The following is a 14,511-nucleotide window of genomic DNA, read 5'->3' as shown; positions in this document are numbered from 1 at the left end:
TCCAGAAGGGTAGGATAACTCCTCTGGTCCAGTCGCTGGGAAGCTTCTCTGTCTCCCACACCTGATTGAATATGTGGGTGAGCCACTCGACGAAGGTATCACCACCTGATTTTAGCATCTCAGCAGTTATTGCACAGATGCCGGAGGCTTTCCTGTTGTTAAGTTTCTTCAGGGCGGCTCTGACTTCCTCAGGTGTGACAGGGTCTGTGCTGCAGGAGTCACAAGGGGCTGCAGCATTAGCGGCCGTTAGGATGATGGGATCAGCCGAGGTGGCATCGTGCTGCAGAAGGAGGCTGAAGTGCTCTTTCCAGCGTTCAAGGCAGTTTGCTTCAGTTGGTATGAGGTTGCCGTCAGAATCTTTCACCAGGGCTGTCTTGATGCGTGGGCTTGGCGCAGCAAACTGAATACACGGCTCATGTTGTGGTTGTTGGCCGCGGACTCTAGGTGTTTAGTTTCAGCTTGCCAGAACTTCTCCCTGTCCTAGGCTACAGCCACATTGTGTTGGTGGTCCAGTCGCCGATACTCCGATAGGTCACCTTGGAGCCGGGCCTCACGCCACCACTCGATGATGTCAAGAGTTCTCTCCGATATCCAGGGCTTTTTCGGGGAAGGTCGAGAGCATCCGAGGACATTGCGAGCTGACTGGAGGACACTGACCTTGAAGGTCAGCCAGTCACTTTGCCAGGGCATCTGAGGTGCGGCGGATGGCGCAACTGAAGTCTGTGGCGATATTGGGATCGCTGAGTAAAGAGGAGTCCAGGTGAGGCTGAGTCTTAGTGTGCTGGTTGGCTTGCAGCTTTAGTTTTAGCTTCAGCCACCAGCAGACGATGGTCTGTTGCCAAGCTCTGCTCCTTGGTACACACGGCAGTTGGTGACAAACGACTTCCAGCGTCGAGAGATAAGGATGTGGTCCAGCGCTTTCCTGGTTCTGCCATCTGGGCTGCACCATGTCCAGTGATGGATGAGTTTCCGAGGAAACCAGGTATCAGCGACGGCGGTTACCGTTGTCGTTTGTGGACCTGTCAGCAAATGTTGTGCTGAGGGGCGAGCCTGTGGACCGATCACAGCTGGACAGAGTGGCGTTGGCATCGGTGAGGATGATGGTGATGTCGTGTGGTGGGGCTTGGCCAACAGCCTGGTGGAGTTGGTCAAAGAAGGCGTCCTTCGCGTCCTCATTAGCAACATTGGTGGGGCATAAGCAACAATTACTGTCAACTTGCCATGTTGGCGGAGAAAGCGGGCTGACAATAATCTGTCACTCAGAGGTGTCCAGCTGATGAGGGACTTGCCTTTGGGATGGCAAGTGCCATGCCATAAAGGCCCGTCCGTCTCTCGGGGCCACTCCAGATGTAACAATGGTCTCCTGCTGTTGTTTCGCGAAGGAGTGTCTCGAGATTCCTGTGACGAAGGTTGATCCATACTTGTTGGTCGGGGGCAGGCGGGGGTCCGTTACCGTGTTGGGCAGTCCGGCTTCTATATCTGGTAAGTTTCGGAACAAAAGAGTTTCTCCTGGGTGGGTTGTTGGCCCTCCGCAGGATAGTCAGTTGGTGGGGCTGCCACCTCACAGCGTACCGACACGCTGGGGTCTTTGTTTGTCTGGAACCTACCCTGGAGACCATCTCACTTAGGGTGACTCTACCAGGAGCAAGCTCCCAACGGTATCGCTCTCCAGGAGCAAGCCCCCTCACCACGTCAAGGCCAGACCCAGAGAGAGGGTAAATGAATGACAGGTAAATGAATGATTTGCCTCTGAATGAAAACTGCTCTGTCTGTGTGTTTCACCATAACTATGAACAAATATTACTTGGATTTGCTCCACATATAAGAAGACTGAAATAATGTAAACTAGTAAAGATGCTCAACAATCTCCTTCAGGTTCTTAATTAGAGTCTCATCATAATAATTACGGTTGAAAGAATTTTACAAATAATGACTATTAACAATGATAACAATTCAGTGCTGCCGTGTACATTTAGATCCCAACAGAAAGTCTCCTCCTCTGAATCTGGTTCTGCAGGTTTCTCCTACACTAACTCGGGTTCTGCAGGTTTCTCCACTGGGTCTGGTTCTGCAGGTTTCTCCTCTGAGTCTGGTTCTGCAGGTTTCTCCTCCTCTGCGCCTGGTTCTGCAGGTTTCGTCCTGTTTAAAGGAAGGTTTTTCACCATCTCCATTTCTTGCTCATGCAAAGTCTTCTTTTTTTTTTTTTTTAAATGAAAGTCATGTGAGATGACTGTTGTATTTAGTGTTATGGAAATAAAACTGTATTGAAACTGAATTAACGTTCCATGAGCTTCCTCGAAGCAGTTTGCCTTGAATCAACAGAGTCACAGATATAATTAATAGAAAAAACAATAAATTAGTTTTTATATACTTTATTTCACCATAATTATCATGGCAGAGGTACTCTCAAAGTGTTTCAATGGAAGCTGATTAGTCTCATCAAAGTTTAACCACCTTATTAACTCACAAGCTTTGTTTCACAGCAGGATGCATTCTTTGGTTCATCATCTAATTTATTATTGTTATTATTGTGTGAGTTGGACACAGTTCATTTGAAATATCTCTACATACGGTGTGCACCTGTCATGATGTGAATGCTCATGGTTTTGTACCAAAGCTCACTGTCTCATTTTCATTAGTCTCTTATATTTGCAATAAACTTCATAAATAAGTTTAAAGTAATCACTATTTTTAACCTCCACTTATTTCTCTTCATCATGATGAAATGAAACAGAGAATCTTTTCCTGTTGCTCCTCTTCCTTCTCTTTCCATTTTGGTGTGTGTGTGAAATTCTGAGCAGAAGAACTCTGAGTTCGGTGTTGTGCCTGTGTGGCTATTAAAGTGCAGCTCGGCTTTTCCAAAGAAGCTGAAACGCTATCGGCAGATAGTCTCTGCCTCCAGACGTCTGCCTCCTTTAAATGGCCCTCACACAAACACACACACACACACACACACACACACACACACACACACACAATCAACACGTGATTTTACTTTGTCATCCAGGCTGGTGTACAGCGTTCACTTCCTCCACATTCCAATCAACTCTTTTTCTTCCACAGAGACAGCTGAGGAAGAGGAAGTGCTACCTGTTGGTGGCTGGTGCCATCATCCTCACCATCCTCATCATCATCATCGCTGTGTCAGCACGAAAATGAGGTTTGGCCACGAAGGTAAGACCCGACCGGCGTCCACAGAGAAGGTCAATGGAGTCTTTCTCAGGCTGTCCTTTTCGGTCTGAATGGTTTTATTTTTGTGGAAGAATAACTGGACACAAGCTTTTTATTAAAGTCAGACAGCTTCATCCACCTGTGATGTTATCGCCTGCCGGTCCCTGCTGACATTTCCCTATGTGCCTTTCATTTAAAAACCGCATTGTAAATAACAAATACGAACAAACACACACACACACACACACACACACACACCCACACACACACACACACACACACACACGGTCTGACATTTGTGTCCCAGTTTTGTCATTAAATGGAGGGACACACAGTTCGATTGTTGAACTTGTGTTGATTTGATTTGATGATTTTATTGTCATTATACATTTTCAGTACAACGAAATTACGTCAAGCAGCGGAGGCGGGAACAGTTCCGAGTTTTTCAATATGATTACAGGCTGAGTTTAAATCAGAATGAGTTCAAGTATATATGAAGACTTTTATTGTTTGTTTGTTTCCCTCCAGAAATTTTAGGTATTCATATTTCACAAAACATAAAGTAGTACAACCACTTCTGAAGAAACCTGGATTTGATCAGGCTGTTTCTAGGCCCATTTCCAAGCTGCCTTTTTTTTTTTTCTAATATCTTGCCTACGTGCAGCTAAAGTTTTACTTGGATGAACACATTATTTTATAGGTCATCCAGTCTGGTTTTAAACCACTGCTTAGCACCGACTCAGTACTGCTCAGGGTTTTCAATGTTGTACTCCTGGCTAACAACTCTGGTGATCACGTCTTGTTCTGTGGGAAACAATGAATCTAAGAGCTGCACAGTGACAGGCAGAGCCGCATTCTGCTCGTGGTCATTGGGGGTTTAGCCAATTCCAATGAAGGTAGGCCCTTCATTTGACTCCTCCCACAATTAGGCAGCTCTGCTCTGGTACATGGCACCATGAGAGGAAGTACTTCCTCCTCTTCCCAAGATGGGCATGTGTGGGTGGAGCCAGTCCAGCTCTCACAGACACAGCAGATTCTGAATGCAGCTCCTCTGAGCCAATATTGAAATGGAAGAAAATCATTTGAATGACTGAAAATCAAGGAAGAGCTGGATATGGGGCAATAAACTGTGAATACAATAGTTTTGGCCCAATGAGACCCACGTGAAAGTTTTGAAAAGCTGGATAATGGAAGATCTTTAGAAAACATTTTGAATCCTTTGCTTTTAACCCAGTTTGAGATTCTGCATCTGTTTTTATGTTGTATTTCTATTGTTTCAATTTTATTTATTGTATTTGTTTTGTTTGCACATTATGTGTTTAGGTTTCCACATGTACAGTATTTGTGTACAGCACTTTGGTTCGGCTGCAGTTGTTTTCTAAGTGCAATACAAATACATTTGAGTTGAGAGTTGAGTAGTGAATGAAATTGTGCTGTACGGCTTCAAATATTCAGTGGCTCTTTTCAATTGTTTCCCGATTGTACCCTTTCAAGAGTTTGTTTTAGGACATAAGATTGAGGTGAATCAGACGTTTGACTTTGTGTTATGTGACTTATAGCGATCTGCTCACTTCCCTCTGCCTTTATACCCGGGCCTGAGGAGACGAAAACATGGTGTGTGTGTGTGTGTGTGTGTGTGTGTGTGTGTGTGTGCGTGCGTGCGTGCGTGCGTGCGTGCGTGCGTGCGTGCGTATCTCATATGATAGCACATCAGTCCATGTCTAACAGTTTTTTTTAATAGAAATTTTCTTGCAAGGAAATCGTCTGTCATTTTAAATATTAACGATAAAAACTGGAAAAAAACAACCACATTTTGGCAATTTTCCTCTTTTGGGGAAAACTAAAATCCATGCACTACAAACAAATTTACACCGACCATCTCCTGGTCTCCCTTCACTTCATTCATGAATCTTTGAGGTTTTCCGTTCTCCTCCTACCTGGCAGCTCCATCTCCAACATCCTTTGTCCAAAATCTCCACCCTCTTTCCTCATCACATGTCCAAACCATCTCAACCTGGCCTCTCTAGCTTTATCTCTAAACTGCGCTACCTTTACTGTCCCTCTGATCGGCTGGTTCCTCATCCTGTCCAGGAGCGACTGGTCATTAGGGCAATGCTGAGCCCCACCTGGTGTCACCAGAGAGAACTGCATGCAACGTATGTTCTTTAGTCTTTAAGAATATCTACAATATTTTCTTCTGTGTGATTAAAGCTTCCTCCTAAATTGCAGATAATGTGTGTGTGAGGATTTTATTTCCTGGTTATTGGTCTCCTCTTGCCGCTTCAGGCTGTTTTCTCCTGATCTACACTGATGATGTATGAGTGGGGCTCGCCCCTCTTTCCCAATGCAGTGTGTATTGCATGCAGTAAAACAGAGCTATTCAACTCCGGACCTTGAGGGGTGGTTTCCTGCATGTTTTAGGTCTCTCCCAGTTGCAACACACCTGAATGCAATAAGGAGCTCTGTATTGGGCTTTACACTATCTGTCCTTTGTCTTTCCTCCTCTCTCTCCTTCTTTCATTTTTCTTGTTCATCAGCTCTTCAAAGTACTGCTTCCACCTCCTCAACACACTGTTCACTCACCAACATGTTTCCCTCTCAATCCTTCATCAACCATAACCTGCTACACATCCTGTCCTGCCTTGTCCCTGTTTAGCCCAACGATACAGGTCCTTCTCTCCTTCTCTACTGTCCAGCCTTTCATATTACTCATCATAAGCCTGTTGCTTTGCCGCCAGTGTTCTCTTTGCTATGCGCCGAGCCTCAGAGTGCTCCTGCCTGCTTCCTTTACTCCCTAGCTATCCCACTTTTTCCGAAGTGCCTTCTTCCTCTGGATGCTCTCCTGAACTTCCTCATTCCACCACCAGCTTTCCTTGTCTTCTTTCCTCTGACCGGAAGAAACACCACACACCTTCTTGCCAATTTCTCTTTTGACTTTAGCTGCACTTTCCCAGTCCTCTGGTAGCCCTTCACTACCCCACAGGGCCTTTTGCAGTTCCTCCCTGAACTGCCTGCAACAATCATCCTTCTGCACAGTGGTGTTTCTAGATGGAAATACTTGGTGGGGCAAGATTTATTTCAGGTCTAGTGATACCACTGAACTCCAAAGTAAAGTGGGTGCACAACCTTTTGGCCACAACATTATAACTACCATATAGGCGCTGATCCCGTATAAATCTTTTGCAACCTTTTATTCACAGACAAGAAAATATTGTAGATAATCTTAAAGAATTAATAACATACTTGCTTCTTCAGCTTCCACCATTTAATCTTTGGATCTGTCTTCACTCTCTTCCTCTTCCTTGTTCCTAACCTCTCCTTACATACTTCCATCCTATGCTGCTTTGCTACAGTCTGTCCTGGCGCTACTTTGAAATTTCCAATCTCTTACAGGTGACATCTACTGGTAAGGATACAATCCATGTGTGCGCACCTTCCTCCAGTCTTGTATGTCACTCCATGTTCTTCACTCTTCTGGAAATATGTGTTCACTACAGACATTTCCATTCTCTTTGCAAAGTCTACAACCATCTGTCATTCTGCTTTCCTATCTTTCACACCATGCCTTCCCAGCACCTCTTCTTTTCCACTGTTTCCTTCACCAACATGACCATTGAGGTCTGCTCCATCACTCTTTCCTCAATGGAGATACTTTCTACTACTTCATCCAACTTAGTCCACAATTCCTCTTTCTCCTCATACTGGCAACCAACCTGTGGTACATACACACTGACTGTTCAGGATGGGTCCCTCAACTTCCACCTTCTAGCTCATGATCCCATCTGACACTCTCTTTGGGTCCAGAACACTTCACAAATTGTTCCATAGGATTAGCCCTACTGTTTCTCTTCCTATCCCTACATGATTCACTCTTCCTGAAACTTTACATGTGTGATCACAGTCCTGCCCTGATTAATGCCATTCACCAATATAAAGTCACAGTGAGCGCGCCATCTGGTGAATGGACAGGAAGTGCTGCACAGGAAATCCAGTACATGCTCCACTCAGCCTGAAACTTTACGTTTGTGATCACAGTCGGCCCTCATCACATCCATTGGGCCAAAATACACGACAGTTAGAGCAATGCTTCCAATTACTGACCAGCAAGGATTTGAGGACCCGTTCAACACTAGTTGCAGCTTGAATTGTTGTTTTTTTTTATTTCGAAGCCCATCCCACAGCATGGATCAGAGGCTCTTTTGGCCCGGTTCCGGTTCAAGAGCTGCATGTTAAACACTCTTGAATTCAGAATTGAGAAAGCTGCTTCACACAAAAAACAAAAGGCTTGAAGGTTTGTCAATGACATTAGTTATTTTCATTTCATTTCATTTCATTTCACACATGTATTAGACCATCACCCGGCTAGCTCAGTTGGTAGAGCATGAGACTTGAAATCTCAAGGTAGTGGGTTCGTGTCCCACGCCAGGTGCCACCTTCCCATGGGCTCACCACCTGTAGGAAGGTTCTTCATCAATTTCAGACTGCCACCCCCGTGACCTGGAAACGGATAAGTGGGAGAAAATGGATGGATGGATGGATGGATGTATCAGACCTGTTGGATTTATAATGAGGTGCATGCTGGCTGTGATCAGACCTACAGTCAGATTTCATGCACAGAGCTGCATGTTGACTTGGGCTGGTGTAAGCTCACAGTTGGCCTGAATGTTCTGGAGAAATTAACTTTCAACTTGTGTGTTATCTCCAGGTTTATAAAGGAAGTGCAGATGTTTAAGATGTTTTAAATATGTAAGACAACAGAAAGAAGGTCCTGTTTACTTACATATCAGCATGCAGTCGGGATCATGTTGTGATCGAACTACAGAAACAATTCAAACACTTATGCGGTTTTATTTCAGGTAAACTGGGTTTAATGTGAACTGTAATACACATGTTGATATCCACCTTCTCCTCTGTCCACAAACATATATTTTTTTTTCATTATAATGGAAGGAAAATGTATACTTTAATAGAACCTGTTGGATTCACTGATGGTTCCTGTTGAATTTTCCATCTTTAATTATCATTAACCAAGAAAACAGTGTAAGAGATGACTGATCTGTACGCCGTTTTCAAGTGTAAATATTAGATTGTAGTGAACAATCTGTAACAGCAGTTTAAAGCAGAGTGAAGTGAGTTGAAAAATTCAGCTATAGACACTAAAGCAGCTGCTCGGCTAATTATAGTCTCATATTACTCACAGCTGAAAAAGCTTTCTTGACAAACATTGTTTTACTCTTACTTGACGTTCAATACAAGATGTCTCTGCCTGCATAAAGTATTGGTCGCCACATATTTTCCTCTGGAGGGAGGAAAATGGAAATCCATAGGACCAAAGTGTTCTATTCATGAAACAGCAGGTTGGATCGATGCTCCCGTGGCGACCAGCCCACGCTGAGGCTCGGCTGTTGGCAGCGAATGCTCAAGTGGCTAGACGCTAGCAGTTACAGCAGAAAAGTCTGAGAGCTGTAAGAAGAAAGGCACTGCTGTGCTGTCTACTGCACCCTGTGTCATTGCTTACTCATGTTCAAAGCTTTATTGACATCCACATGTCACAAAGTCCAGATCAACGCCGAACTGCAGACTGATGGCCTCTTCAAATATCACCAAACCATGTTTTAGCTTCAGTTGGGGATCCCGTGTTGTAACATGACTTCCAGCAATGATTTTAGTCTGCAAGTAAGAGTAAAGTGAGAGATCAATTTCTTATATCCACTCAGTCATTCTAAAACAGAAATATAAAACAATGTAACAATGCAGTCACACACAAAAAAGACCATGCAGGTTTCATTGATTTTTGTCTTTGGAGAATTGGCTAAATTTCATTGAAGGTAACAGGTGTTTCCAGATAATTCACAGAGGATTTCAGTATGTTCAGTAGTGTACACACGACAGTGTTATGTTTGGCTCCGGAGAGGTCGACTCAGAAAGCCAGAGAAACTCATTTTATTGCAAAAGATGAAACCAATAAAATTCAAAAGACCAAAGCCAATGTCCACAAGTTTAAGGGAGCGTTATCCAACAGAACACAGAGACACAAATATTGGGGCACTGATGCTCAGAAGAACCACGCTGAGATTGACTGACAACCAGAACAGACAAGAAAATCCAATTATATACCAAAGCCACCAGGAGACGACAATCACACATGCAGAACATGTGAAACACATCAGGGTGAAGAACAGCAATCAAACACAAGGAGGGGAAGCCGAGGAGCCTGAAAGCAGAGACAGATTTAGAATCAAACACAAAAGACAAAACAAAACATGAACCATGACAGGGAGAGACTGGGGCCGAGGCAGCAGTCTCACCATGACAGGGAGAGACTGGGGCCGAGGCAGCAGCCTCGCCATGACAGGGAGAGAGTGGGGCTGAGGCATCAGTGGAAGGTGCAGCGCACTGTGGCTGTCCAATGAGGGCGAAATAGGGAAAACATGCATACTGAAGGCATCTGGTCTACTTTTCCCTTAGAGGTCAATGTTTTCATCAACATTATCCTGAAGAGAGTTACTGTGTTCAAGAAGATTTCAGGTCTTTGTGTAGATTTACCAACTGAGGCTCATAGTCCGCACTAAAACAATTTTTGTCGTAGGTATCAGTGTGGATTGTTAATGTCTTCTTAATGTTGTGTTTTAAAACCTACCTTTTTACTGTTGGTAGTATTAGGTTGTAGAGATGTCAGCGTGTTTGCACTCTAAGATGCAAAAGAGACACGCTTTCAGATATTTAGATATCTGGTACAGGAGTCATTACATACAGTACATAAATCAGAAATGTATCAGATATGCGCCAGCCAGCCAGTGTATCCAGGCTGATCAAATTATCTTTACATTGCATCTCTAATGTGATCAACTCCACAACCATTTTGTTTTCTAAATAGTGAAAACGTGGTCAATAAATGAGAATGGCTATTCGACAGGAGGAAAAACCAGCAAAGTGGTCAGCTGAGGAGGTCACATGACTTCTCCATCTTCAGGGAGGGTAGGAAAGAGCAGCGTATTGTAGCGGCGGCAGTGGGAGGCCAGTGAAGATGTGATGATGGGGGTTATGAGGTCATGTTAATATTAATTCACGTTTCAATATGAAATCACAGTGAGTCCTTCATAGCAAGCCCTGCCGGTGCTACAATATGCGTAAGATGCAATTCTGGCCCTTTTCCTCCTCTGCCTAGAAATTCTGGCGATGTTTGGTGAACTTCTCAGGCACCGCGACATTAGCATCAAACATACTCATCATTCATGACCTCACAGTTAGTGCTGGGTTCAGAAGCAGCCTGAAGCTTGTAAACACTACAAGTACGCATGTGCAATGTTTCTGATGTTGGAGGCAAGTGCGATCACGAGAATCCGATCTGGGTCACTTGATAAAATATGTTTCAGAAAACGGTCAAAAAATATTTAGGCAGCACATCCGATCTGTGCACCAAGCAGTGTAAATGTAGCCTTAGAGTCAGCAGAGCACACTGAGAACAGATCAGCAGAGTGAGAACAGATCAGGAGACTGAGAACAGATCAGCAGACTGAGAACAGATCAGCAAACTGAGAACAGATCAGCAGAGTGAGAACAGATCAGGAGACTGAGAACAGATCAGCAGACTGAGAACAGATCAGCAGAGTGAGAACAGATCAGGAGACTGAGAACAGATCAGCAGAGTGAGAACAGATCAGGAGACTGAGAACAGATCAGCAGAGTGAGAACAGATCAGGAGACTGAGAACAGATCAGCAGACTGAGAACAGATCAGCAAACTGAGAACAGATCAGCAGAGTGAGAACAGATCAGGAGACTGAGAACAGATCAGCAGACTGAGAACAGATCAGCAGAGTGAGAACAGATCAGGAGACTGAGAACAGATCAGCAGAGTGAGAACCGATCAGGAGACTGAGAACAGATCAGCAGAGTGAGAACCGATCAGGAGACTGAGAACAGATCAGCAAACTGAGAACAGATCAGCAGACTGAGAACAGATCAGCAGACTGAGAACAGATTGGCTGTAATCTTTTTGGCTCGGTCCAGCTAGGATCAGGTTGGGCTTCATGAGGCCCTGAAATTAAATTAATTAAATCCTCCCGATTTGACAGTGAAAGAAAAAACTCAAAATAAAACATGGAATTTGTGGTTCATTATTTCTTTTCAGTACATTTTTTTTTCCAGTTGTGAATATTTTGCTGGGAGACATTGAAGGCAGCTGGAGGACTGAAACACATGTGATAGTTGAGGTTTTTGTTTGTTTCAGTTCACTTCGTTCTGGAGCTCCGACATACTGACCCACAGCTTTCCAGTGGTCAATATATTTCATTTTATTGTGGGACAGCTGGACTGATTGAAGGCATGTTGGACGTTTGCAGATTTATTCCAAGCAATGCATTGTTCCCTAAATGAAACCTCAGTTTAACTCAACATGAACATGTGCGCTTGTTAGGGGATATGTGATTTTCACTATTCTTTTGATCAATTCAATTTTCCTACCCTGAAACCTGAGAGTAGCATTGTGTCACCTATAACCAGAACCAATCACAGCAAAGAAAACTTTTGGGATTTCATCTTTTTAAAAAAACTTTGAAACTGTAAAATCTTCTATTTATTTCCCGTAGCTCAAAAGATACAACACACTTCAGGTGTTAAGCGTTAGTATCTGTCTTACTTCTGCCCTGCCATGTATGAAGGTGCAACCTGTTTCTTACTGACTTCATGTTTTGGCTCAGGAGATGAGGTGTGCGTGTGAGTGTGTGTGTGTGTGTGTGTGTGTGTGTGTGTGTGTGTGTGTGTGTGTGTGTGTGTGTGTGTGTGTGTGTGTGTGTGTGTGTGTGTGTGTGTAGGAGAGACAATAAGTCTTCTTGTTCGTAGTGTGGAGGGATTACATTACAGTGCCTTATTGGAGTACAGTACAGCGCTGCCAGGCTTTAATGGCTGTAGAGTGGCCATAAGTCTGGCAAAGGAAACATGATTCAAACTCGGCTTCAGCTCCATTAAACATTTTGGTGTTTGCATAAACAACTTCATTTTCATTTTACTGCAAAGACTGTCCCACAAGATTATTAGACTTGAAGTGCATTCAGTTATAGAAACATATTTACTCTCTTCAGTAAAACATATTAGTGCACTTAAATATTTTATATATATATAGATGTATTTTATACCCAATCACTCATGCATTTCGGAAACTGTAGGGGTGTTGTCAATAATTACGTTTCTTTGAAATGGGACATCAATGTCCCCAGCAGGGAAACTGGAATGTTGCTTTGGGATTGTTTGTCTGAATCAGGGATCGGGAACCCGGGTCTCTGGAGCCGCATGCTGCTCTTTCTTCCCTCTGCTGCGTCTCTTTGAGCCTCCATCCCACTGCAGTACGTGCTGGAGCGGGGCGGGAAGGTAGGGTACGATAGGTACATTACGGGATGGTATGGTAAGGCAAAGTGCGCCCAGACACAAGTCTGTTGTGCGGTTACACCACAGAAAGTGCAGTTAAAATGTAGTCAGGGTTGTGAACGACGTTTAACGTCATATGCAACAGTACACATGGGACCAACGTGGAAGTTGCAGCTGCAGCTCCGAGGCTGCCCAAGAAAAACCGTGAGCCTCCATTTTCTGTGAGACAGCAGAAAACGTTCTCATTATGAACAGCAGTTCATGAACGGTAGTGGGGGGACAGACGACACGGAGAGGCTGCTGGTCTATTCCTGGTGGGTCAGAAGCTTCTGGGTCGGAAAGGAGCCACTGCTGCCTGGTGTTAGTGTTTTTTGTGAAGGGGAAATTGAATTGGGGCCAAAACTTTTATCAAAAAGATTGAACTGAGTGACGCGGTGCTAAAATCTTTGTTGGAAGCTGCTTCACCTGTGCAGCCACAGTAATTCAGTGGTTATGACTCGAACATGCTGTGTGGGGCGACCAGGGTTCCAGTTCTTATCAATCTTATGTCATGAGGGTTTTGGAGCTCCCAGTGTGTTCTGTCCAGTGGGAAACGGATCCCAACGGCTCTTTGAGTGTTGAAGATTCCCAACCCCTGGTATAAATCAACCAGTAAAGTTACAACTGATTAGACTTTTTAAATTGAAAATAAGTGGTAGTCACAATACAATGACTTTGCCAGTGCTGATATTTAGAAGTCAGACCTTTGGTAGTGGTGTGGCCTCTGAACTTCTCCTGTTCCACAATTCTCAGTTTATAATTCTCTCCCTCTCATCTTGAGGGTTGCAGACATTATTTCTGCAGTAGCTGATGTCAGCTCTTTCCAAAGCCAGTTGTATTTGAGTCACATCTCACTGGTCATCACATCACAACATTTTCGGCCCTGTGTTGCAGCATGTGTGCGTTTGTTGTTGTCCTGCTCACAGGCCAAACACATTCACCATAGTCCACTTTTCCGGACATGAGTTAACTGGTGCTGGACAAGCAGGAAGGCTTTTGTTAGGCTTCATATGGCGGGACTGATACAAACAGATGTTCTGCATTCCCAAAGAGCTCTGGACTAGATGTAGGTCTCCATAGAATATCCCGGAAAGACTTTTCATTCTTTCTTACAGTAATGCTCTCCTCCTTGTCCTCGGTCCATGGAGTCCTGCTTGGTTTACAGTTCAGACTGAATACAGAAATCCACATTGTTCCAGCTGAGCCTGGAGCTTGTTCCATGCCCTGTTCTTCACTTTCACACACTTCTCCCATTGAGTTTCTACTTAGCTCCACAATCCCCAAGTCGACTGGGTGAAGTAGGAGATCATCCCTGGAGCTCCCATTGTTCCAATCACTTCCAATAACTACGTTCTGCCCTGACTCCAGCTGCTCCCTCCAGACCAGCTCCTTCTTAACCTGTGGACCTCTCTGTGCCTAGTCGCCCCTGGTTGCACATTGCTGTGGACTTTATCGCCGGGCTCCCATCATATAATGTTAAAACCACCATCCTGAGCATTGTGGATCGGTCTGCACACGTTTGTACAAGCTTCCCAAAGCCAAGGAGATCGTGGACCTGTTGGTGTCTGAGGTTTTTCCGCCTGCATGGAATCCCGGCGGGCATGGTTTCAGACCCGGCCATCAGTTCACTTCTGAGGTGTGGAGAGCCTTTTGCACTGCACTTGGAGCCAAGGTGAGCCTGTCCTCTGGTTTCCATCCTCAGTCCAAAAGGCAGATGAAATGCCTGAACCAGGAGTTGGAGACCTTCCTTAGATGCGTTACGTCAGAGGACTACCGACCTGGGTCGAGTGTGCACACAACTCTCACATCAACTCCTCCTCTGGACTGTCTCCATTTCAGTGCTCCCTGGGATATCAACCCCCCCCTGTTCCCTTCACATGAGACTGAGTTTTTCGTCTCTTCGGTTCAGGTCCACATCAAGAGGTGCAGGAGGATT

General features: G+C 44.6%; 1 protein-coding gene across 1 annotated transcript in view; it reads left to right on the top strand.

The window, feature by feature from the left end:
• tsnare1 (T-SNARE Domain Containing 1) overlaps nucleotides 1–14,511 on the top strand; it is a 230,307-nt gene that overhangs the window by 192,477 nt on the left and 23,319 nt on the right. The window contains exon 11 of the mRNA XM_080472247.1: nucleotides 3,064–3,174. Within this exon, the coding sequence (XP_080328373.1) occupies nucleotides 3,064–3,159 (96 nt within the window). The 3' untranslated portion in view covers nucleotides 3,160–3,174. The remainder of the gene's footprint in view (nucleotides 1–3,063; nucleotides 3,175–14,511) is intronic.

This window comes from Lipophrys pholis, assembly GCF_963383615.2.
Source record: "Lipophrys pholis genome assembly, chromosome: 9".
NCBI lineage: Eukaryota > Metazoa > Chordata > Actinopteri > Blenniiformes > Blenniidae > Lipophrys > Lipophrys pholis.
Note: the sequence above shows the minus strand (reverse complement) of the source record. Positions and strands in the feature narration are given on the sequence as shown.